The sequence below is a fragment of the Hipposideros armiger genome, unplaced genomic scaffold (genome assembly GCF_001890085.2).
Source record: "Hipposideros armiger isolate ML-2016 unplaced genomic scaffold, ASM189008v1 scaffold_373, whole genome shotgun sequence".
NCBI lineage: Eukaryota > Metazoa > Chordata > Mammalia > Chiroptera > Hipposideridae > Hipposideros > Hipposideros armiger.
Window position 1 is genome coordinate 360,437 of NW_017731723.1, and position 23,852 is coordinate 384,288.

Consider the following 23,852-nt stretch of genomic DNA (forward strand, 5'->3'; position numbering starts at 1 on the left):
TCCAGGTTGAGCTGTTGTTCAGCATCTTAGCTGTAGAGGGCAGTGTCACTGGCCCTCATATGTGGGATCCGAACCGGGGCCCTCTGGCGTCCCAAGCCAACTCTTAACCAACGTGCCACTCGGCTGGCCCAAAATTCACCCTTTTAAAGTATATAATTAGTGGGGTTTAGTATATTCATAAAGCTATACAACCATTACCATTAATTCCAGGATGTTTTTGTCATCCCCCAAAGAAATCCTATATCCATTAAAATAAGTCACTTTCCATTTTCCCTGTCTCTGGCAATCACTAATCTACTTTGTCTCTCTATGGATTTGCCAATTTTGGAATTTCATATACAGTTGACTTTTGAAAAAGGGTCCCCTTATAAGAATTTTTTCCAATAAATACTGTGCATGTTATTTTCTCTTCCTTATGATTTTCTTAATATTTTTTTCTCTGGAGTCATTTCTTGTAAGGATACAGTATATAATACATATAACATAAAATAGGTGTTAATCTACAGTTTATGTTACTGGTACGGCTTCAGGTCAACAGTAGGGTATTAGTTAAGTTTTTGGGGAGTCAAAAGTTATACACAGATTTTCAACTGCATGAGGTGGGGTGGTCTGGCGCCCCTAACTCCTGCATTGTTCAAAGGTCAATTGTAAACGGAATCATGTTTCTTTCTTTCACTTAGCATGATTTCCATGTTAGAGCATGTTTCAGTACTTTGTTTCTTTTCCAGTCTGAATAATATTCCACTATGGATACATCACATTTTATCTATTCACCAACTGATGGACATACAGATTGTTTCCATTTCTTGGCTATTATAAATAATGCTGCTGCTCAACCTGGAGCTGGGCTGCCATGAGTCGAAGGCAACGGTGTAGGCTGCAGCCTCTGCTGCAGTGGGTTGCCATGGGCTACCGTGTGTAGCCAGCAGCCAGCAGCCAGCGTGAGCGGCCATCCAGAAGCTGGCAACTGATCTGCCTAGCCTGGGAAGAGCGCAATGATGGTGCCAACTTGAGCCAGTGAAGCAACGTCCTCCACAACTAGACTGAAGAACAAAAGGACAGCAACTTGTCTGTTCCACTTATCCGATTCTCCAACGCTGTTCCCCTTCCCCCAATTCCCCAATAAAAAAATCTATTAAAAAAAATAATGCTGTTATGAATATTTGCAAACAAGTTTTGTGTGGACATGTTTTTAATTATCTTGGTTATGTACCCAGGAGTGCAATTGGTAAAGTCTATGTTTAAGTTTTTGGGAACTGCTCAACTATTTTCTGTAGCATCTGCATCATTTTCCATTCCCACCAGCAGTGTATAAGAGTTCCAATCTCTCCACATCCTCACCAACACTTGTTATCTATTTTGTCATTGTACCCATGCTTTTCATTTTTCCATTGTAAACCATTCTAGTGGCTGTGAAGTGGTATCTCATTATGGTTTGATTTGCATTTCCCTAACGATGAATGATGCCGAGTACCTTATGTGCTTGTTAGCCATTTATATATCTTTGGAGAAATGTCTATTTGAATCCATTGCTCATTTGTAAATTAGTTTTTCTGTCTATTGTTTAATCTTAAAGGGGTCTTTGGATATTGGTCCTTTACCAGATACATGATTTGCAAATATTTTCTCCCATTCTGTGGGCTGTTTCTTTTACTTTCTTGATAGTGTCCTTTGAAATAAAGATTTTTTTATTTTGATTAAGTTCAATTTATGTTTTCCTTTGGTTGCTTATGCTTTTTGTATCATATCTCAGTCACTTCCTGATGCAAGATTATGAAGATTTATGCCTTATTTTTTTCTAAGTTTTACAGTTTTAGCTCTTAAGTTTAGGTCTTTGGTGCATTTGATTTTTGTAAATGGTATGCAATAGGGGATCTAAAGTCATTCTTTTGCCCATAGACATTAGTTGTCCTAAGATGACTCTATCTCCATTATTGAAAATCAACTGACCATAACCAAGGAATCTTAATTCTCTTCATTGATCTATCTGTCCCTCCTCATGCCAATACCACACTCTTTTGATTATTGTTGCTTTGTAGGCTTTGAAATCAGGAAGTGTGACTACTCCAATTTTATTTTTCATTTTCTAAGAATGTTTTGGCTAATCTGAGTCCTTTGCATTTCCACATGAATTTTAGCTTGTCCATCTGCAAAAAAAAAAAAAAAAAAAAAGGGCAGCTGGAATTCTGAGAGGGATCGCACTGAATCTGTCGATTAATATGGGAAGAATTGCTATTAGAACAGTATTAACACTTCCAATCCATAAACACTTCTTATCAATTATGAAGGTCTTCTTTAATTTCTTTCAATGATTTTTTTGTAGTTGGGGGGGTGTATGTCTTGCATTTCTTTAGTAAATTTACTCAAGTATTTTATTTTTTAATGCTATTACAAGTGGATGTTTTAACTTCCTTTTAGTATTGTTGATTGCTAGTGTTTAGAAATACAACATAAGTGATATTTGTCTATGGTTTCCTTTTCTTGTGATGTCTTTGTCTAGTTTGACATTAGGATAAAACAGCCTTACAAAAAAGTTAGAAAGCATTCCCATCTCTTCTATTTTTTGGAAGAGTTTGTAAACAATTGCTGTTCAATCTTCTTTAAAAGTTTGGTAGAATTAACCAGTGAAACCATGGGGGCCTGGGATTTCTCTTGTAAGTAGGCTTTCCTTATTACTAATTCAATCTCTACTTGTTATTGGATTGTTTTGATTTTCTTTTTCACCTTGGGTCAATTTTGGTAGTTTGTGTTTTCCGAGGAATTTGCCCATTTCGTCTAGGTTATCAAATTTGTTGCTATACAACTGAGCATAGTACTCCCTCATAATTCTTTTGATTTTTGTGAAGCTGATAGTAACGTCCCCATTTTTGTTCCTGATTTTAGGAATTTGAATCTTCTCTCTTATTTTTTTGGTCTAGCTACATGTTTATCAATTTTGTTGATCTTTTCAAAGAACGAACTTTGGTTCTGTTGATTTGTCTCTATTGTTTTCTATTGTTTCATTTATTTCCACTCTATTATTTCCTTCCTTTCCTTACTATGGGTTATTTGCTTTTCTTTTTCTAGATCTTAATGTGCACACTTTTGTTACTGACTTGATTTTTCCTCTTTTTTATTACAGGCATTACAGCTATAAATTTCTCTTTAAGCACTGCTTTAGCTGCATCTCATATTCTGACACATCATTTCATTTTCATTTCATTCATCTCAAAAGTATTTTCTAACACCCTCTGTGATTTCCCCTTTGACCCATTATTTATAAGTGTTATTTAATTTCCATATATTTGTGAAGTTTCCAAATTTTCTCCTATTAGTGGTTTTTAATTTCTATTATGGTCAGAAACTTACTTTGTGTGATTTCAATCGTTTTAAGTTTACTGAGACTTGATTTATAGAATATCATATGGTTTATCCTGGGGAATATTCCATGTACATTTGAGAAGAATGAATAAGAATCTACGGTTGTTAGGTGGAATGTACTAGAGATATGTGTTAGATCTAGTTAACTTATAGTGTTGTTCAATCCTCTATTATCCTCTATTTCCTTACTAATCTTATATCTAGTTATTCTACCCATGACTGAAAATTAGGTATTGAGGTCTTACTATTATTGCTGAATTACCTATTTTTCCTTCAGTTCTGTCAGATTTTGCTCCATGTATTCTAGGGCTCTTTTGTTGGGTGCATGTGTTTATACGGTAACTGTTTTATCTTATTGATGGATTAACCCTTTTATCATTGTAAAGTGTTCTTCTTTATCTCTACTGACAATCTTTGTCTTACACTAAAATATTTTAAAGAAAGGAATTAAGGTTCTGAATAATAGAAAAATATATTACCTGTTGGATTTTTAATTACACAGCTAGTAGCTCCATGAAGATCAGCATGTACATAAATGTCCCCTTAAAAACAAATAAGAAATGATACTTTAAATCCTGTTTTTTAAGTTAAAATTATTTATTCATTTATTGTTTAATTGGTTAATAATCTAAAAGGGATTAGAAGGCATATAAAGAAAAGTCCATCCCCCACCCCTAGGAGATTTCTCATAGGTCTCCTTATAGGAAAGCAATGTTAATATAGATTACAAAAATGGTCACAATTCCTCTTCCTCCCTCTACTCACACCTTTTTGTTCTGTGACCGTGAAATTTCTCCCACCAAGAAGTGGAGTCCACGTCCCTATCCCTTGAATCTGGGTCTGCCCTGTGACCTGCCTTGGCCACTAGAATGTGGCAGATATGACAAAATGCCAGCTCCCTGCCTAGGCCCTGAGAGGCCTGTGTGCTTCCTCTCTCAGAAATGTGCTGAGTTACCATGTGAGCAAGCCTAGGCTAGGTGCTGCAGGGTGAGAGACGCATGGAGCAGGTGAGTCATCCTAGCAAGTGCAAAAGTCCTAAGGACTACGGGTGTTTCACATATATGAAGAGCAGTCAGGAAGCCAGGCTGAAGGGAGAGTAGTAAGAAATGAGGCTGAAAAAGAAGCCAGGAGTCTTGTAAGACAGGATGAGGACTTCCTGTTTTACTCTAAGTATGTGACAGCAATGAATGAACAAAAGAGCAAATAGATGAATGCAGGTGTAAATGCTCAGCCAGAAAAAAGCAAAGCTCATGGTTCCTAATTGGAAAAATGAGCAGCCATTGCTTGCCGTAGACAGGTCATCTGGGATTTGAAACTCAAAGAATAAAACCCATACTGATCCATGACAGGCTCAGTTCATAATGAACAGTGCTAGTGAAGACAGAGACCAAGCCCTGGATACCACGTAACCCAAACCCTGTTGCGTTCTTTCCTGGTTGACATCAATGGACATCAAATTAGCTCTGACATTGATTACTGATTTCTGACACCCACACTGAGGGAGGGTTCAGCCCCTGTGAGTTGGTGGTTATCAGCAAACAAATAAAAATAAATAAGAGGCCTTCCACCACAGGCCTTAAGTACTGTTTCTAAATGTGAAAAAAAGGTTGCAAACTTCAGCACCTAAAAATTAAGCTTTTAAAAATTTGATCTACAATGACTTTGGAAGATTTAAAGCTATTTTGTTAATAGAGTTAAAAGTCCAATACTGCAGATTAATTCAGCATCACTACTTTAGGAATGCTCCCTTAAAATGAGAATTTAGTGTCACATCATAAACCATCAAGCATCAAAGACTTTCGACCAATTTGTCAAAAAAAAGTTTAAGATGAAAATCTACACTTAATATTGAGATAACTGATCAAATTACTTAAGAGAAAATTCTTTAGAGTTTTAATCTTACCTACCTGATGTCAAGTATCTTTTCACAATTATTTCATTCTGTTGCTGATCTCGTCCGCCTATAATCAGATAGTTTTCTGAGCTAATGAACCACAGAAATTTCTCAAACCTATCAAATTGAAAGAAAAACGTTAACATTTCTTTTCCTTTACAATTGTCTAAATTCACACCGTTTTTACAAATAAAACAAAACAAAACAAAACAGGAATCTATTCTGTATAGGTTAAGACAGCTTGATAGTTTGATTTTTCTTAAGGCATAAAGTTGGATTTTATGGAAAACTTATAATTCCAATTGCCCTAGGATATTCTTCAGACAGTCTGAGAAGAAAGAAGCTAAATTCTATGTTTCAAAACACATGTTCTGCCATTCTCTTCCTCTCATGTAAATAGCTTCTTAAACTCAAGGATAACTTATAACAACGAATTACACAAAGTAAAAGCATAAATGTCACATGGTCCCAAGGTACATACACATAGTTTTCTTTCAGTGGCACACTGTTTAGACTTTGGGACCACTGGTAAGAAAGAAACATTTTCCCATTCTGTCCTCAATTAGTCAATTGAATGTTTACATATATGACATCCTTTATACTTTTTCTGGCTAAAGACCAAAAATTGCCTTCATAAGTGTAAAATTTTAACTTTTTCAAGAGACAAAGTGATTTGGGTTTTCATGATTAATATGTACCATCACAATAAAAAGTAATGAGTGTATATTTGTATGACATTTAGAAAATGTGATGAACATAAATATGTCCTGTATTACATAGGACTACCGAGATAATCGTTTTCATGATTTAATCTACAATTTAATAACTTCTGGTTAAAGACGTTAGATTGAGAACAGGCATTAAACCAAACTCCCAAATTATAAGAGTAAAAGGATTTTATTTCTATTTTTTGAATCTGATTTTTGACTGAGTAATACATAGACATGGTTCAAACAATTTTTAATTATGAAACGGTACAGTGAAGATCCTGCATCCCTTTAGTTCCCACTACCACGTTCAAACAGGGAGCCACTGTGATTAGCTTCCTGTGTAACCCCCTCCAGAGTTTATTTAAATATGCAAAAGCTAAAGTAAAATGCTTACCCTAAACCATTTTTTAACACAACACACTGTTCTGCATATTGCTTTCTTTTATCACTTAAAAATATATTTTCCTGATTGAATCGATGCACTATACTTATTTAATTGCTTCCCTATTAATGATAAAGAGGTATGTAAAACCCACAAGGACAAAGAAAATGAGATAAATCAAGGATGTATTTTGTAATCATCCTAGTAAAGGAAGGTATAACCGGCCAAAAATTAAAATTAAAAAAAGGCAATAAGAAAGACAAAAAAGAGCATAGAACAAGTTGAACAAACAGAAAGCAAACAGTAAGAGGGGTAGATTTAAACCCAAATATATCAGAAATTACATTAAGTATAAATGTAGTCAATTCTCCAGTTAAAATGTAAAGATTGTCAGACTGGAAAATAACAATGATATGTACTACTTTAAAACATAAGGATATAAAAATGTTGAAATACAATGATGGAAAAATATATACTACGCAAACAATAACCAAAAGAAAGCTGATATAGTTTTAATATTTCACACAGAAGGAAAAAATAAGTTGAAAGGACATTTCATTAAAGTTAATGAAAGGCTCAGTTCACTGGGAAAATATAACAGTTCTTCTAATTTGCATCACCTACTTACACAGCCTCATGTATAGAAAGCAAAAACTGGAAAAATAAAAGGAGAAATAGACAAATCCACAATTGTGTGATATTTAACATACCTTTCAATAACTGAGAAAACAATTATTTAAAAAAAATCAGTAAAGATGCCAAAGATTTCAACAACATGGTTAATAAATACAACCATGGTTGATATTTAGAGAAATGCACTCAACGACTGTAGAACAGACACTCTTTTCAATTCTATCTGAAACATTTATAAACGAAGATGATCATAAATATGCTGGGTCATAAAGCAAGTCAAATAACAAATGTCCAAGGACTGAGATAATTCAGAATACCAGCAATGACCATTATGCAAATTAAGCTAGACATCAGTAACAAAAAACCCAAAAAAGCTCCATATACTTGGAAACTAATAAATATACTTCTAAATAATGCATAAAAGAAATCAAAATGAAAATCAGAATATATTTTGATGTGAAAAATAATTTAAATCGTATATTACGAATCTTTTTAGATAAAGAAGTCAAAACCAGGCTTAGAGGGAAATTTATTTCCTTAAATACCACAGGTGAAAAAAAAAATGTATACACATGACTGGAATTCATCTTTTGTTATCAGTATATATTGAGTATTACAATTTTAATACAGTTTTTTTCCTTTCTTAAAATGTGTATACATTTTTTTGGCACCCTCTGTATATATTAGAAAAGAGGCTGGAAAAAATATCAATGTACTAAGGTTCCAACTGAAGAAATCAGAAAGGGAACTGCAAGTGAGTCTCAAAGAAAAGTAAAAGGATGAAAAAAAAAACCAATAAAATAGAGAGCATATATACAATAGAGGAGATCAATAGTCACAAACTGGTTCTTTAAAGATATTAATACAACTGAAAATCCTGTCAGACTAATTAAGAAAACAAGAAGGCACGAACAGCAATTACCAGGAATGAAATGGAGATGTCCATAAATATCCCAAGAGGTGTTAAAAGTTAAGTGGAATATTATAAACTTTTTGCAGTACATTTCAAACTTTAGATAAAACAGACATAGTCTTAGAAACATACTTCTAACCGAAACTAGAAAATCTGAGTATTCCTTACATCTACTAACGAATTTGAATCTGTAATAAACTTTCCTATAAAGAAAACTCCAGGACTACTCAGCTTCCCAGGTGAATTCCATCAACCATTTAAGAGCAACTGATAAAGGAACACTTCTCAATTTCTCTTATGAAGTAATATAACCCTGATACCAATACTGAACATGAACATTATGAGAAATGAAAATTACAGGTCAATCCTATTCATCAATAGAGATGGCAGAGAGGGGCTGGGGAGGAGACTATCACAATGAATTTGTGAAAGCTGGAAAATAAATGATGAGGATCATAGTCAAGAAGTCGGCTCTGGGGTTCACAATGGAAAAAGCCAAGATGTAAATCAATTCACAGTATGCAATCCATAAAAGGCTAAAAAATAACAGCACAAGGTACTGCTAGAAATTGGGTTTAAGATGGGGTTAAAAACAGGACTGGCTGAAAGTGTAATCAGAAGCAGTTACTTCCCTAGATCTTCTTTCAACTCTGAACATGGCAGTAAATGCACATTCCACAGTCTGACAGGCCAGAAGTTAATTCTCTGGAAAGGGTACAAAGGGACTCTATGGGACTAGGGGCAAGTGGCACAGCTGTAAGTAGGGGTATCATATGCAAAAAAGGGCAATTAAGCAAATGTATGGAATACTGGACACTGACACTCCCCAGCTCATTAGTTCCACTGGACTCCCAAAATGCTGACAACCAGGTCTTCACTTTACGAGGAGGAGAGAAAAAAATCACTTCTAGGGAATGAGACCAGCTGAAGAGCAAAAAAGCTAAAGACATCAAGAGTTCTGCACAAAATGGCCCACACAGATCATTTTATAAGCATAACCACCCAGAGAACTTCCAATCAACTTTTTAATGTTCTACTATAAAATGACAGCAGACAATCAAGGATCACTAGACATTAACAAAGTTTCTAACATGAAAGTTGGAGACAAAAGTAACAAACAGAAAAAAAAACCTTGGAGAAGACAGAGACCAGGAAAAGGAGTCTAAATAAAATTTAATATACCCAAACTATTCTCAGCATAAAAAAACTAGAGCATGAAGTTTTAAAAACATAACAAAGAACCAAAAACATGATATAAGAAATAAAAATTTTTTAAAAATTCAGTGGCAAGAATAAAAGATAAAGGTGAGGAAATCTTTCAGAATATACAAAAAGATAAGGAGTTGAAAAACAGAAAATGCAAGAAAACTCGAGAACTGTCCAGGGGCTCTTATATTTATTAGCACCACACTCTAACCAACTGAGCTAACTGGCCAGTTGCTGCTCTTATATTTAAAACATAAGACTTTTAAGAAGATAAAGAAAAAAAAAACTGAGGGCAAGCAGTTTTCTAAGAAACAGTTCAAGAAAATGTCTCAGAACTGAAAGTTTCCAAATTAAAAAGGCCCACAAAGTATCCAGCATAATGGATAAAAACATCCTCACTGACCTACATCATTGTGAAATTCTGGAAAACTGAGAGTAAAAAAAAAAAGATCCACAAGATCCCAGAAAGAAAAAGGAAGTTCAAGATCCAGGACAGGGAATCTAACACAGAGAGGGAGAAAGAGAACATCCAGAATAACAATAAAAGCACATCTAAAGATACTCAGAGCAACAAATCTAGAATAAAGGCCAAAAAGCTCCAGGAAAGACTTCTGCAAGATGATACTAATAGAATTCCATTTTGTTTCAACACACTTGGAAAAGTGGAGGTGGAATTAATAATAACAAAAATAAAAAGAAAGCAAATGAAACAAGACAACATAAATATATGACTCAGCTGTGACTACAATTTAAACATCCATGAATTATGATACTGGAAGGCTGGGTGGTGTGTGTGTATGTAGTGGAGCACAAGCGGAAAGAGTAAAATTTTCATTTTTCATAGTGGAAGTCATTAATAGAGTGTAAAATAGAAAAATTTAGAAGCAGGAATACAAGCACATTACTTAGAGAAATGGAGGTATATGCCAAAAGAATCAGCTAAAAGTATAAAAGTAGTTTCTTTGGGCAAGGAGTAGGGGTTAAAAATTGCAAGGCAATTGGTTTTTGTAACAAGCTTTGCAGAAATGCTTGAGTTTTCTAAACAACGTGCATGTATAATTTTGATAAAAACAAGAACTGCATTTTAAAAAGGTAGAACACTTACCAATATACTTTTCTTGCTTTTTGAATAGAGGTAACAGTTTGAACTTCTTTTAAGGTTTGCTTTGTTTTCTTTTCTGCTGATTTGAATGCCTATTTATTAGAAAAGAGGTTTTAAATAATTTGTTGAGAATTTGTTTAAATTTATTTAAATAACACCAAGTAAATGATGGGGCAAGAAATAATTTTTTTAATATCATAAAATAGCATTATACACACACACACACACACACACACACCATACACTCATGAAAGTAATGAAAAAATGAAAAGATTGGTGCCTTAAATATTAAAATAATTTAAATAAAAGATTTACTGTTTACAAATATCTGCTCAAGACCTATGAATTAAAAAAAGTACAGTATCACTCATTTACCAGATACTAAATGCCCACCATATAACAGGTTCTGGGCTACAACAACAGTGTAAGGGAGACAACAAGTGAACAAGAGAAAAAGTTCCCACCCCACTGGGCTCTAGAAGAAACAATTATAAAACACATAATTATTCAAATCACACATATGGTAAGTGTTTCTAAAGATGCTATGGGAGTATATCAAGGGAACCTAATTTATAACTGATTATGGCTAAAGAAGATATTTCTGAGAAAATGGCATATAGGCTGAAGCCTGAAGGATTGAAGGAATGATCGAGGCAAAGAATAGAAAACAGAGCACTGTAAGCAGCAAGGCCAGCCTGACCAGCAAGTAGTGATCACAGGGTAAAATGTCAAGAAATGAGGTTGGAGAGGTAGACAGAGGGCTAAGTCAGGAAGGCCGCTCATTTAACAGCCATTAATGTGACTATGCTCTAGGCAATTTCCTAGGGGTTGCGACAGCAGTGAACCAAAGATCCCACTTTCATGAAATCTACATTTTGGAGGGAAGACAGAAAAACATATGTAGGGAGGAGTGTTTTTTAAGAAGAAAAACAAAGCAGAGTAAAAAGGGAGTGATGGAGGGTCCTACTATTTTTAGTAAGAGCGGTCAAGAAAGGCCTCTCTGATGATGTCCCATGTATGCAGACATGTGAATGAAGGGAGGGATCAAACCATGGAAATTTTGAGGGAAGAATGTTCTTGATAGAAAGAGCACCAAGTGCAAAGGCCCTGACAAGGCAGCATGGACCGCTGTTGCAGGAACAGCTAATATCCCAATGTAGCTGGAAAGAGTGTAACACGAGTGCAAGGGATGAGATCAGAGGGGAGCAGATTAGGTAGAGCCTTGTAGACCAGGATTAGGGCTTTGGATTGTCTTGAGTAACATGGGAAGCTACCGAAGATTTTGAACACAGAGAAATGACTTCATTTTTTATTTAAAAGGATCACTATGGCTGCTGTGTGAAGAACAGACTATAGCGGGGAAAGGGTAGGAGATGGACCCAAAGAGGCTACTGTTAGTCATAGAGAACACAGATGATGGAGCCCTGTGCTAATGAGAAGTGGCCAGATTACGGTTATACTCTAAAGGAAGAGCCAAAAGGATCTGCTGATGGGTTGGATATGGTTTATGAGAGAAGAGTCCAGGATGATTCCTACATTTTTAATCTAAGCAAAGGGAAAAATGAAGGTGCTATTTACTGAGATGGGGAAGACCGGAGAGGTGCAGGTTTGGGGAAGAAAATAAATACTGGAAATACATTTAAAACAGAATTAAGTTCAAATATTTCTGAATTAGAAAACCTCTTTAAACAGAAGAAATAATTAAGGCCATTAAATTAGAGAAAAACATTTAACATTCACTCTAAGAAATACTAAGTACCTTCTCGGCAGCTTCAACAGTCTTTTGTGTTTTCTTAGCAGCATATCTCTTGTGATCATAATACCTAGAAAAACATAATTCTTTTAAATTTTAAGTAAAATGTCTATTCTTTAGTTTTCTATTTGTTATTTCTAATTTTATAGGCTTTCAAATCATACAGAACAAGTTTTGTGTGTTACGCAACTTTTTTTGTACGTTCCATATTAAAATAAAGTTGTAGGATGCACAAAATGAGATTTTAAAAAAGAATATGCTATTTGAAATTTCCAGAATTACTATTTTGAGAAACAGTAATTTCTGTATTCTTACAATAAATATAATTTTAAAAAACACCCCACCCAAAGTATTTTCACCCCAAAGTATACACAGGCAAAACAATGATTTTTCTTACCCTTAATACCCTGCGTTATTGCAGATAATATTTTACCTAAAATTTATATTTTTAAGTTTAAGACTTACTTTTTGGCATTGGCATATGCTGATAAGCTGAGATCAACATCAACAAGTAATGGCCTATTTTTCTGAGGCTTCTGCAGTTGTTTATTCTTTTGCTTTTTCTTTTTTCCTTTTGGTTGTTCAGTTTCAATTTTCTCAACATTGATGTCACCATCAACATCTTCATCTTCATCCTCTGATAACAAGTACGGATTTCTATTAAAAATATTCAATAGTATTTCACTAACGTCAATGACATCACTTTCTTATTTTCATTTTTTTTCCTCAATGGAATCATAAATGGGTTACAGTATTTAGTTGTATTATTTTACTGTAAATGAATGTTTTCTGTATTATTGAGGACAAATTTCCAAATAAAAGAGAAAAAATTTTAATGAATACAGCAAATAATTACATAACAAAGTAAAGATAAACATTTAACTGCTTAACTAAGAATCAAACTTACCTTAGCAGCATTGTAACATGATTCGTTTGTAATTTTAATTCTTTGATTGCATTTGCAACGGGATCTCCTTGAGCTTGGGCTTCTTTCACAATTACCCCAATTTCTGTCCAGTCTATCTGGTTGGCTAAAGCACTTCGAACAACCTGAATAGCTCTGTCAACTATTTGCAGGTTCATTTCTATGAGCTCTCCTTTAAGTTTATCTATTTCCTTAAGAAATAAACCAAAAACATTTACTATAATGTCAGTTAAAGTTACCATTTTTGAAAAAGCATCTGAAAAATCTAAACAGAATACCTGAGCCTGTTGAAGAGCTTCTAATCTGTTTTCGTGATCCTTTCGAACATTATCTAATTTCTTCAATGCTTGTTTTTCCTTTTGTTAACAAAACAGATTTTAAAAAAATTAGATTTCATCTATTTCCGGCACCTTTTCTCTCTTACCTCCTGAAACTCACTATCCTAACCCCCACTTCTGCCCCCTCAATGCTGTCACCTAGCTAGCAAAGTTCCCCAGGTCTATCCTACCACAAAGTGTTTCATGCTCCGAAATTATCTCTCCTGTCCAACCACCTCCCATTCCCTACAAAGGAAGGTATTTTGATTACAGGTTACATTACATGTAAGATGTGTTCCTAAAGCCCTTGCATTATTCAAGAAGGCAGATTTTAAGACATTTTCTTCCTATGGCATAAAAGTCAAGTTTGGGGGAATGTATTCTTAGCATACATTACCAAAATAGCTTCTTTTTATTTTATTACTACCTTTAATTTTCTTAGCATTATTTCTAGAATTTGCAGATTACTCTTTCTCTTAAATTCACAAAGCCTCATGGTAGTCATTTGACCTTCTATATCATTTTATCATATATAATTTACACTTCAAAGATGTTGATTTTGAGCCAAATTTCCTATCACTAGTAACAGCATTACCAAATAAGGAATGTAGTATTAAAAGATTTAAATTATAAGAATGGTGACTATTAAAAGAATGCAAAATGATTACTAAAATCATTCCTGGTATTCTAATGTACATAAAAAACATGGGCTGCACGTCACTGCTAAATACATTTGCTAGCTAAAGTGCTGCCACCATGTGGCAATCACACTATTGAATCCATCTGACCCACCTGCTTTGAAATTGTGCTTTTGTTAACACATTGTTTTCGGGAAACGAGTAAACTCGTCGTATAGAGAAAAATGCCCGCAAACAATGTGTTACTTAATTTTTTTATAAACTGAGGTGAGGGAGGATACAAAGAGTGACACAATTTCAAATTTTGCACCACATTTTAAGACTCTATTAATATTTTAGAGTAATCACATCCTCTTCAAATCCAGAGTAACTGTGACCAATTTCTAAAACTGTTCTGCAGCAAATGTTCCCAGAACCATGGTTATATGTGCTGGGAAACACAGCATATTAAAACCTCCTTGTGGAGTCATGATACACACAAAGCATATTAAAGACCTAGTTTAAATGTCCACTTTATTTGTACAGAAAAAACTATTCCCTCTCCTTTGGTCTATTTAAAATCTCCTCAGAACAGTATTCCCTTAACATTGGCAAAGTTTAAGAAGCTTTGGGATGCTGTAATCAAGTAAACCATATTAGGGTATAAACAGGCCTCATCTTCCCACTGTATTTTCCATTTTAAAGAATACTGGACATGGTGAAGGAACAAATGAGGGTATGCTTTTTAACACTGAGACCCCTCCGACCTTTATCAATAAACCAAGAGATGGGGGCATTCCCATACACTTCTGAACGGCTACCCATTCCTATACCAAAGCATCATCTACCCAGCAAAGCATACTAAGGCTAGTTGGCTTAACAAAAATGCTTTTAATAATACCATACCTGCTGTAAAGCTTTTAAATCTATTTTCTGACCTTCTATCTTGGAATAAAACTCATCCACGGCCTTATGAAAAAAAAACAAACAACAATAACTAGTTGAAAAAAAATATGGTCTCTACTTCAACTTACATACACAGAATTTTAGGGTCCATTTTGTTCATAACACCACTCAAAGAATTTGAACAGATTTCCAGTAAATGTACTATATAGCTGAATAATCAAGGGTCAAATTAAGTTTAAATCTTTGATCCTTCACCTTGAAATGAAGTACTAACAAATGTTTCTAACAGTTTGTATCTATGATTGCACTGTTCTGTAATGCCCAGGTTTATAGTGATTGTAAAGCAAAATTATTTTCAATTTCTCAATCAAAGCAAGTTATTAATTTAATAACTCATATCATGCTAACTGATCAAAAAATAGAATCTGAAAACGCACCTTGTCAAATGATTCAAATTCTATATATGGACATTGTGAATGTTGAGAAAACAAGAAAGGATGAAATTCCTCATACCTGTAAAACATATTTATTATATCACATTCAAGAACATTAATAAACATCCAAAGTAAACTGACTCATGCCTGCATGCTTACGTGAGTATGTCTTCAGTTGGTTTATCCATTTCCAGGCTTGGTTTCACTTCTCTTTTCTGAATGATATACCCCTATAAAAATCCAACATTAAAATTCATTTCTATCATAATTAGCAAAGATTGACTTTCCATGACTGATATTAATTCAACTTATAAAATTATTCCAGTTATAAGTTATCGACTGCATTTGTCTATTGATTGTATCACTTCTCAAAATAATGCTTTTTAGACTCAAAGTATTATTAGAAAATACTGGTTTATTCACACAGACAAGAAAAAACAGGGAAAAAAGGAAATGAAAACTAGTAATTTGATAAAATGGTGGAATTATGCATGTGCAGTGTGCTTTTGTCTTTCTATTTTTAGATATTGTGCCACTTAAAAAAGGCAAAAGCACTTCCAGCAGAAAAACTCTTAAGTTCAGTTTGTTGGTAGGAGATTTTAATTCATTTTAAAAACTGGGAAGGTATATTTGGACTGAACTAAGCTATAATTTTACAATTAATCAAAACCTTTTCTGAACCTTTTTTGCAAGTAAAGTTATACTTTGAATAGGGAAGGAAAACACTCATAAGATATAAGGTAATTTAGAGGGTATTTAACTATTAGAAGGATATAAATCACCAAATTTCTGAAAAGTACTGGCAAATTGAAATGTGCTTCTTTATCTAAAAATAACCTAAGAAAAAATATTTTCAAATTCCTCAACTTTTTTGGAGTGCTCATGTTGACTTGACCTAGCAGTACTTTCCATAAAAGGGAAAAAGCAGAACAAAAATTACAAACCAACAGCAATAAAAAATAAAAACTACCCTAGAATAAGCATATTACAGATGTCAAATTTCCAAACTACAACAAAAAATTTACATGTATCGATCCTTTAATGAACATTTAAATTCTGAAAATTTAAATAAATAAAACCACCAGAATATACAGTAATATACAGTAGGTATATCCAGTGCTACCTTTCCACTGAATTCGGATGTTGTTTTCATATAGTCTTCTGCTTTCTGCAGACAAACAAGTACTTTTTCAATATCTAACAGAACAAAAAGGAAAAAAAAAGTGCTAATCAAGTATCAATGAACTATTATTAAACAACTACGTAGTACACAAGAAAGTACTTATGAAATAATAAAAGTGTTCAAGAAAATTAGAAACAGTTATCTCATGTTTGTTATCAGTAAGTGTAAAGAAGAATTTTTTTTTTTTTTTTAGGATATGTTTTAACCAGCCTGTTGTACCAATGCTTTTTTTTTTTTTTTTTTAAAGATTTTACTGGGGAATTGGGGGAAGGGAACAGCGTTGGGGAATCGGGAAAGGGGAACAGACAAGTTGCTGTCCTTTTGTTCTTCTGTCTAGTTGTGGAGGATGTTGCTTCACTGGCCCATGTTGGTATTATCATAGCGCTCTTCCCAGGTGAGGCAGTCGCTCACCGGCAATTGGACGACCGCTCATGACGGCACACGGCAGCTCACGCCAGCTGCCGGCCAGCCCCACTGCAGCCTACGCCAGTGCGGCGACTCACAGCAGCCCAGCTGCAGGTTGAGCTGTTGTTCACCATCTTAGCTGTAGAGGGCTCAGCGTCACTGTCTCGCATGTGGGATCCGAACCGTGGCCCTACTGCTCAGAGCTGGCGTCCGAAGCCAATTCCCAACCAACGCGCCACTCGGCCAGCCCCCCCAATAGCTTTTATTGAATCCATTTTTCCCCTCAAGATCTGAAAGGCACTTTGTCCAGATACTAAATTTCCACATATATTTGGGCCTGTTTCTAAATTCTTTATTCTGTCTATTCCTTCTCTGAAAACTTAGTGTTTTATTAGTATAGCTTCGTAATGTATTTTAATCTGTGAAAAGGTTCTTTTCTATCATTACTATTATCCAGTTTCCCTGAACATTTTCACATGCTTTTATTCCATGTGAATATCAAATTCATTTTATTTAAAAAAAAAAAACCATTGCAACAGCAAAAACAACAGTATTACCTGTTGACATTTTTATCACAACTTCACTGAATTAGTATATTTCAGAAATTATTCACTAAAAATGTTCAATTGTATTTTGAAACCAAAAATTTACAGTATAAAAACTGTCCCAATACTTTACAAAATATTTAACCCAAAATATAAATATCAAGAATGATTATTTTAATTGTACATGAGAATCTACATACAAAAACTGGTCAAAAATTAAATCTTCCGTTTTCCTAATACTTTTTCTAATTTTTTTATCATTCTAATCTGGCAAAGTTAAGTTAGATTCCCTTAAGTAGTTACAACTCTAATTTATCATACAGTCACACTAAGTATTACAGAATTAAAATGCATGAATGCTGCTATTTCTAGAAGCACTCCAGGTTCTGAGTAAAAAGGTGAGTAATTCAGCTCTTTTAAGCCTGTACCAGACACTGTCTCAAGGTCAGTAACCACTTCAAAAACTTAGGGAGAGGGAGGGAGAATATTCTAAAATTGAAAGGTAATAAGGTAGGTCAAGAAACTGAATTACGTTATTAGGGATAATATGCCAATTTAGAGTAGGAAGCTAGTAATACTACATGGATAGAACACTCAAAGGTCCAACGTTTTTAAAGTTTCGAACTACCTTCTCATTTATTACTTTCACAAATATAATTTTCATAGTTTAAAAAATAAATGAAAATGAACAAAACTTATACCATGCAGACATACCTTTACTTTCAAGTTTTTCATCCACTTTGACATTGCCAGAGAATCCATTTTGTATAAGACAGTGCTCAATGAGAGCTGATCCATAGGCTATAAAAATAAAGGGGGGTGGGGAGGGGGAAAGAGGGTATTATTTTTATTATTTTCCCATAAAATTTAACATTCAAAATATAAATTTATATCCAATATTAATGATCTACTCAATAACTGTAGCCAGTAAAAATAACAATTAGTTTACTTATTTTGAAATGTTATTAGAAATAATTCAATAAAATCGTAGAAGTCAGTGCAAAAGTTACAGGAATTGAATGAAATTTAGCCACACATAAAAAGGATTATAAACCAGGAATGCAAGGTTGGTTTAGCACCCCCAAACTAGTTAATGTAATATATCATAATAAAGAAAAAACAGAAAAATCCAAACTTACAAATTTTATGTGTGCTATACTAACAGTTGGAAAGTTTCCAAGATAAGTTTTTAATGCATTCTAATTTCATAGGAGAGGAAGAGTAACTTCCTAATGCTCAGTAATTAAGGGGACCTGCCTACCAATATGTCCTTTTCAGATTCCTTAGCATAGGGATAAGTGATGATCTTCTCAAGCATAAAAGTTTATTGGATTATCTTTATCCTGTTTATCAAAAGTAACTGGCATCCTGTGATGCCCTGAGACACACTAATTTAAAAAACAAACGAACAAAAAACACAAGCTAAGTGGTTATTAAACTGAAGAATTAAAAAAAAAAAAGATTTCTTAGAATACTACAGCTAGCACTAAAGTGCTAAATTATACTTTTAGTTTACATAACCGTATTGCTTTTAAATAAAATTTAACGGACAAAGGTCAAACTTCATTTGATGTAACAAATTTCTCTTTCCTTAAAATGAATTCTTATTTACTCAAAAGATCATTTTAAATTCATTTCCACAGCTATCAAATTGTTCTAATTTTCCACTAGAATTATAAAAGATTTAAATAGATTCCTGAAAACTACACTATCCTACAAACATTTCATTGCTCTATGGAGTAGTACTCACGAAGTACTGGGTTAAGAACTCTCTTCAGTAGTTCACCCTTAGGAGCACTGGCTATTATTTCAGTCAATCTGTGAAACAAAATTGACACACTTCTTACTATCTTATATTTAATAAATCTTATGGCAATATTTATATTCACAATACTTTCATACACATCAATTCACATGATCTTCACAATACTCTAAAATATAAGAGGTATTAGTTCATTTTGTAGGTAAGAAAATGGGTCCTAAAATTAATTTATCCACGGTTATTAGGTTCTTAAAACAGCAGACTGGGATATGAAACCAGGTTTTCTAAGAAAAAAAATCAATACTTTTTCAACAAAGTCATGCAGCTTACTGTCAATGAGCCCATATATGACATGACATTTTTATATAACAGTTAAATGTTATATGTGGAGACAAATGGCTTTACCCACTTAAGCATTCAGTAAGAACTCAGGATGCCGTGGTTTCCAGACCAGCAGCACCAATAGCACCTGAAAACTTGTTAGAAACGTAAATTCCTAGGCCCTATCCAGAGCTACTGATTCAGAAATCTGTTTTATTGAGCCTTGCAGGTGATTCTGATGCATGCTAAACTTTGAGAAGCTTAGCCTATTAGTCAGCAAAACCTTCCAGCTAGAAGAGTGCAGCTACAGTTAGCACCATATCCCATCCTGCTCTTTTCTTAGCTAAACCAGAATTTCTATCTCTTTGCATTTTGCCCAAGATACCCACTTGTCTTCCCATAGAACAGCTGAAAAACCCCCTCACTTTACCAAGAAATCATAAACATCTGAAGTAACACCAAATTTAGATTAAAAAGACATATATTTGCTACTCTCAAATAAGGCTTAATGGCTTACATGCACATTTATGTAGTTCAAGTAGTCCAAATTTAATTATTTTATTCAAGTAAACAAAATATTTTCTTATGACAATTCTTCCATTCTGACTTATGGCTTAATTTTAACTTTTAATACAATACGAAATGAGTTTATAAACAAAACATGTTACCTTTCCAAGGTAAGCAAAGGTTCAACAGGTCTAGCATGATCAACTGGATAGCGTTCACGAACAGCAAATTTAACATCATCTGACTCATCAGTTCGAAATCTTAGGATATTTAAAATCAGGTACTCGTAATCTGTAAGAACAATGTTCCCCTGTAATAGAATAAAATATAATTTAATGCCTTTCCCAAATCATTCTTGAAACTTCTTAAAAATTGAGAAAGAAAATATAGTCTCTTAAAAACCTTATCAAGGCTACAGAAATGAAGTTACAGAAAGCATTTGACCTTGATGACCATCATATGAGCTTACTATTGCACTTCCATGAGGCAGGTCTACAAACACTGTGGCTTATTAGGAAAAACAGTTAGAACAGATACCAAGCAAACAACAATTTACAGGCATACCTCAGATATTGCAGGTTTAGTTCCAGACCACTGCAATAAAACGAGTTGTAATCTTTTCACTGGTGGAAGGTCTTGCCTTCAAGTTGTAAAAAAACGCAGTATCTGTGAAGTGCAGTAAAGCGAGGTGCAATAAAATGAGGTATGCCTGTATACTTTCACCTGCATTGTGTCTTTCAATAGCAATTAAAGATAGTGACACCCTTTGCCCAAATAATTCCACACTTGGTAGCCTAATGTAATAAGTCACGTAGTGTAATGTAGCCTAATATAATAAGTCAATAAAACTGAAAGCTACATGCTTAAAGATATTCATTGCAGTTTATTTACAATACATAAAAAAAAAGGAAAACAGCTAAAATGTAAAAATTGGGAAAATTGTTAAATAATTATATATCAACATAAAATATTTAAAAGCCGTTAACTTTTGAAGACCACGTAAAAAAAGTAGAAAACTGTTTACAATGTTAAGTTAAAAATAGCAAGACAAAATAATTCTGTATCCTAGGAAATGGAAGGCAAATATAGGGAAAAATGAAAATATTTAATACAGTTAGGATTAAAAAGATTTTTAAAAATGTAACAATGGGATTCCGGTCAAGATGGTAGAATAGGTAACCACTGGGCTTATCTCTTCTCAGGACTACATCAAAATTACAACTAAACTACAGAACAACCATCGATAATCACCTGAGGTCTAGCTGAACCCAAGCCCTACAATTAAAAACATACAGAAAAAGCCACATCGAGACTAAAATCTCTCAAAGGTTCACAAAACCCAAACAAGCAGCATCTGGCTTCAGAGTGTCCCATATCTCTCGCTGAGCAGCCCTAAGCCCGGCACTAGCAACAGCTGGTCTTGGTTCACAGCTTGACCTCCTGAGGCACCTCCAAGCAAAGCGTGGGTGGTGGACACCTGAGGACTACTTTGTGGCTCATGACAGGTAGCCCTGGACAGGACACAAGCTGCAGCTGAACATGGCCTCTCAGGAGGTCCCGGGGCTGGCACACCAGCTTCAGAGCAAGCCAGAGCATCAACCAGCTACCTCCAAGAGCGACATACCCAAAAGGCAGACTGGGCAGGCACGAGAGCCCTGCTAAAGTGAATCCTGCTCTTTGGGTCAGTTCCTGTACCACAGCTCCTCCATTGTAGTCAGGCCAATTCTCACAACCAATCAGCCCAAAGGTCAATGCCTTCTAATGACATACAAACAGCAACCAAGGCTCAGCTACAACAGGAGGGCACATGCAACCCACACAAGGGACACACCTGGAGCACCTGGCTCTGGAGACCAGGGAGACTGTGCCACTGGGCCCCAAAGGACACCTACTACATAAGGCCACTCTACTAAAACTGGAAGGCATAGCAGCCCTACATCATACATAGAAACAAACATAGGGAGACAAACATGTCCCAAATAAACGAACAGAATAAAACTCCAGAAAAAACTAAACAAAATGGAAACAAGCAATCTACCAGACATAGAGTGCAAAACACTGGTTATAACAATGCTCAATGATCTCAGTGAGAACTTCAGCAAAGATACAGGAAACATAAAAATGGAGATAGAAAACTAAAAAAGAACCAGCCAGAAATAAAGAATACAATAACTGAAATGAAGAATACATTAGAGGGAATCAACAGTAGATTAGATGAATCAACAGATTAGATCAGCAATTCAGAAGATAAGGTAGAAAACACCCAAACAGAAGGGCAAAAAGAAAAAAGAATACAAAAAAATGAGGGGAGTTTAAGGGGTCTCTGGGACAACATTAGGTGTACAAACATTCACATCATAGGGGTACCAGAAGGAGAAGAGAGAAAGGGATTGAAAACATATTTGAAGAAATAATGATGGAAAACTTCCTTAACTTGGCGAAGGAAATGGACATACAAGTCCAGGAAGTGCAGAGAATCCCAAACAAGATAAACCTAAAAAGGTCCACACCAAGACACATCATAATTAAAATGCTGAAGGTTAAAGACTAAGAAAGAATCTTAAAAGCAAGAGAAAAGCAGTTAGTTACCTACAAGGGAGCTCTTAAGACTGTCAGCTGCTTTCTCATCAGAAACTTTGCAGGCCAGAAAGTACTGGAAGGAAATATTCAAAGTGATGAAAAGCAAGGACCTACAACCAAGATTACCCTACCCAGCAAAGCTATCATTTAGAATCGAAGGACAAAGAGCTTCCCAGACAAGAAAAAGTTAAAGGAGTTAATCATCACCAAACCAGTATTACATGGAATCTTAAAGGGACTTCTTTAAGATGAAAAAAAAAGAAAAGATATGAATAAAATATCAATAACTACATATCAACAATTACTTTAAATGTAAATTGGTTAAATGCTCCAATCAAAAGATAGGGTGGCTGAATAGATAAGAAAACAAGACCTTCCCATATGCTTCTTACAAGAGACTCACTTCAGATCAAAAGATACAGACTGAAAATAAAGGGATGGGAAAAAGATATTTCATGAGAATGGAAACAAAAAACAAAAAAATAAAGCTGTGGTAGCAATATTTATACCAGACAAAATAGACTTTAAAACAAGACTATAACAAAAGACAAAGGACCCAGTACTCCCACTTCTGGGTATTTATCTGAAGAAACGTAAATACTACTTGAGGGGATGTGTGCATCCATATGTTCATTGCAGCACTGATAAAAATGGCCAAGATGTGGATTCAGCCTGGGCTGAATGTCCATCGATGGATGAGTGGATAAAAAGTAGGTGGTACATACATACAATGGAATATTGCTCGACCATGGAAGGGAATGGGTTCTTGCCATCTGTGGCAGCATGGATGGACCTGGAGGGTATTGTGCTGAGTGGAGTATGTCAGACAGAGAAAGACAGATGCAATGTGATTTCACTTATATGTGGAAAACAAAGAACAAAACAAACAAACTTAATAAATACAGAGAACATTTTGATGGTTGCCAGATGGGAGGGGGATTGGAGGTGGGTGAAAAAGTGGAAGGGATTAAGAAGTACAAATTGGTTGTTACACAGTAGTTATGGGGATGTAGGGTATAGCATAAGGAATAGTCAATAATATGGTAATAACTATGTATGGTATCAGATGGATTCTAGATTTATTGGGGTGATAGATGGGAGGGGGGTTGGGGAGCAGGGTGAAAAACGTGAAGGCATTAAGAAGTACAAATTTGGGCAGCCAGTTAGTTCAGTTGGTTAGAGCGCAGTACTTATAACACCAACATTGCCGGTTCGATCCCCCCATGGGCCACTGAGATGTGCTTTCCACAACTAGACTGAAACAACTACTTGACTTGGAGCTAATGGGTCCTGGAAAAACACACTGTTCCACAATTAAAAAAAAGAAATAAAGATAGTCATGGGGAGGTAAAGCATAGGGAATATAGTCAATAATATGGGAATAACTATGTATGGTG

General features: G+C 34.7%; 1 protein-coding gene across 4 annotated transcripts in view; it reads right to left on the reverse strand.

The window, feature by feature from the left end:
* The window catches only part of NEMF (nuclear export mediator factor), a 51,580-nt gene that overhangs the window by 18,130 nt on the left and 9,598 nt on the right, over nucleotides 1–23,852 (reverse strand). For all 4 annotated transcript variants that reach the window (XM_019662371.1, XM_019662369.1, XM_019662370.1 and 1 more), the window contains exons 5-18: nucleotides 20,037–20,185; nucleotides 19,036–19,103; nucleotides 18,000–18,086; nucleotides 16,276–16,349; nucleotides 15,312–15,382; nucleotides 15,156–15,231; nucleotides 14,719–14,781; nucleotides 13,157–13,234; nucleotides 12,861–13,069; nucleotides 12,419–12,610; nucleotides 11,960–12,023; nucleotides 10,204–10,292; nucleotides 5,268–5,371; nucleotides 3,840–3,902 (exon numbers count right to left, since the gene is read on the reverse strand). In XM_019662371.1, coding sequence (XP_019517916.1) covers nucleotides 3,840–3,902; nucleotides 5,268–5,371; nucleotides 10,204–10,292; nucleotides 11,960–12,023; nucleotides 12,419–12,610; nucleotides 12,861–13,069; nucleotides 13,157–13,234; nucleotides 14,719–14,781; nucleotides 15,156–15,231; nucleotides 15,312–15,382; nucleotides 16,276–16,349; nucleotides 18,000–18,086; nucleotides 19,036–19,103; nucleotides 20,037–20,185 — 1,387 coding nt within the window. The remainder of the gene's footprint in view (nucleotides 1–3,839; nucleotides 3,903–5,267; nucleotides 5,372–10,203; nucleotides 10,293–11,959; nucleotides 12,024–12,418; nucleotides 12,611–12,860; nucleotides 13,070–13,156; nucleotides 13,235–14,718; nucleotides 14,782–15,155; nucleotides 15,232–15,311; nucleotides 15,383–16,275; nucleotides 16,350–17,999; nucleotides 18,087–19,035; nucleotides 19,104–20,036; nucleotides 20,186–23,852) is intronic.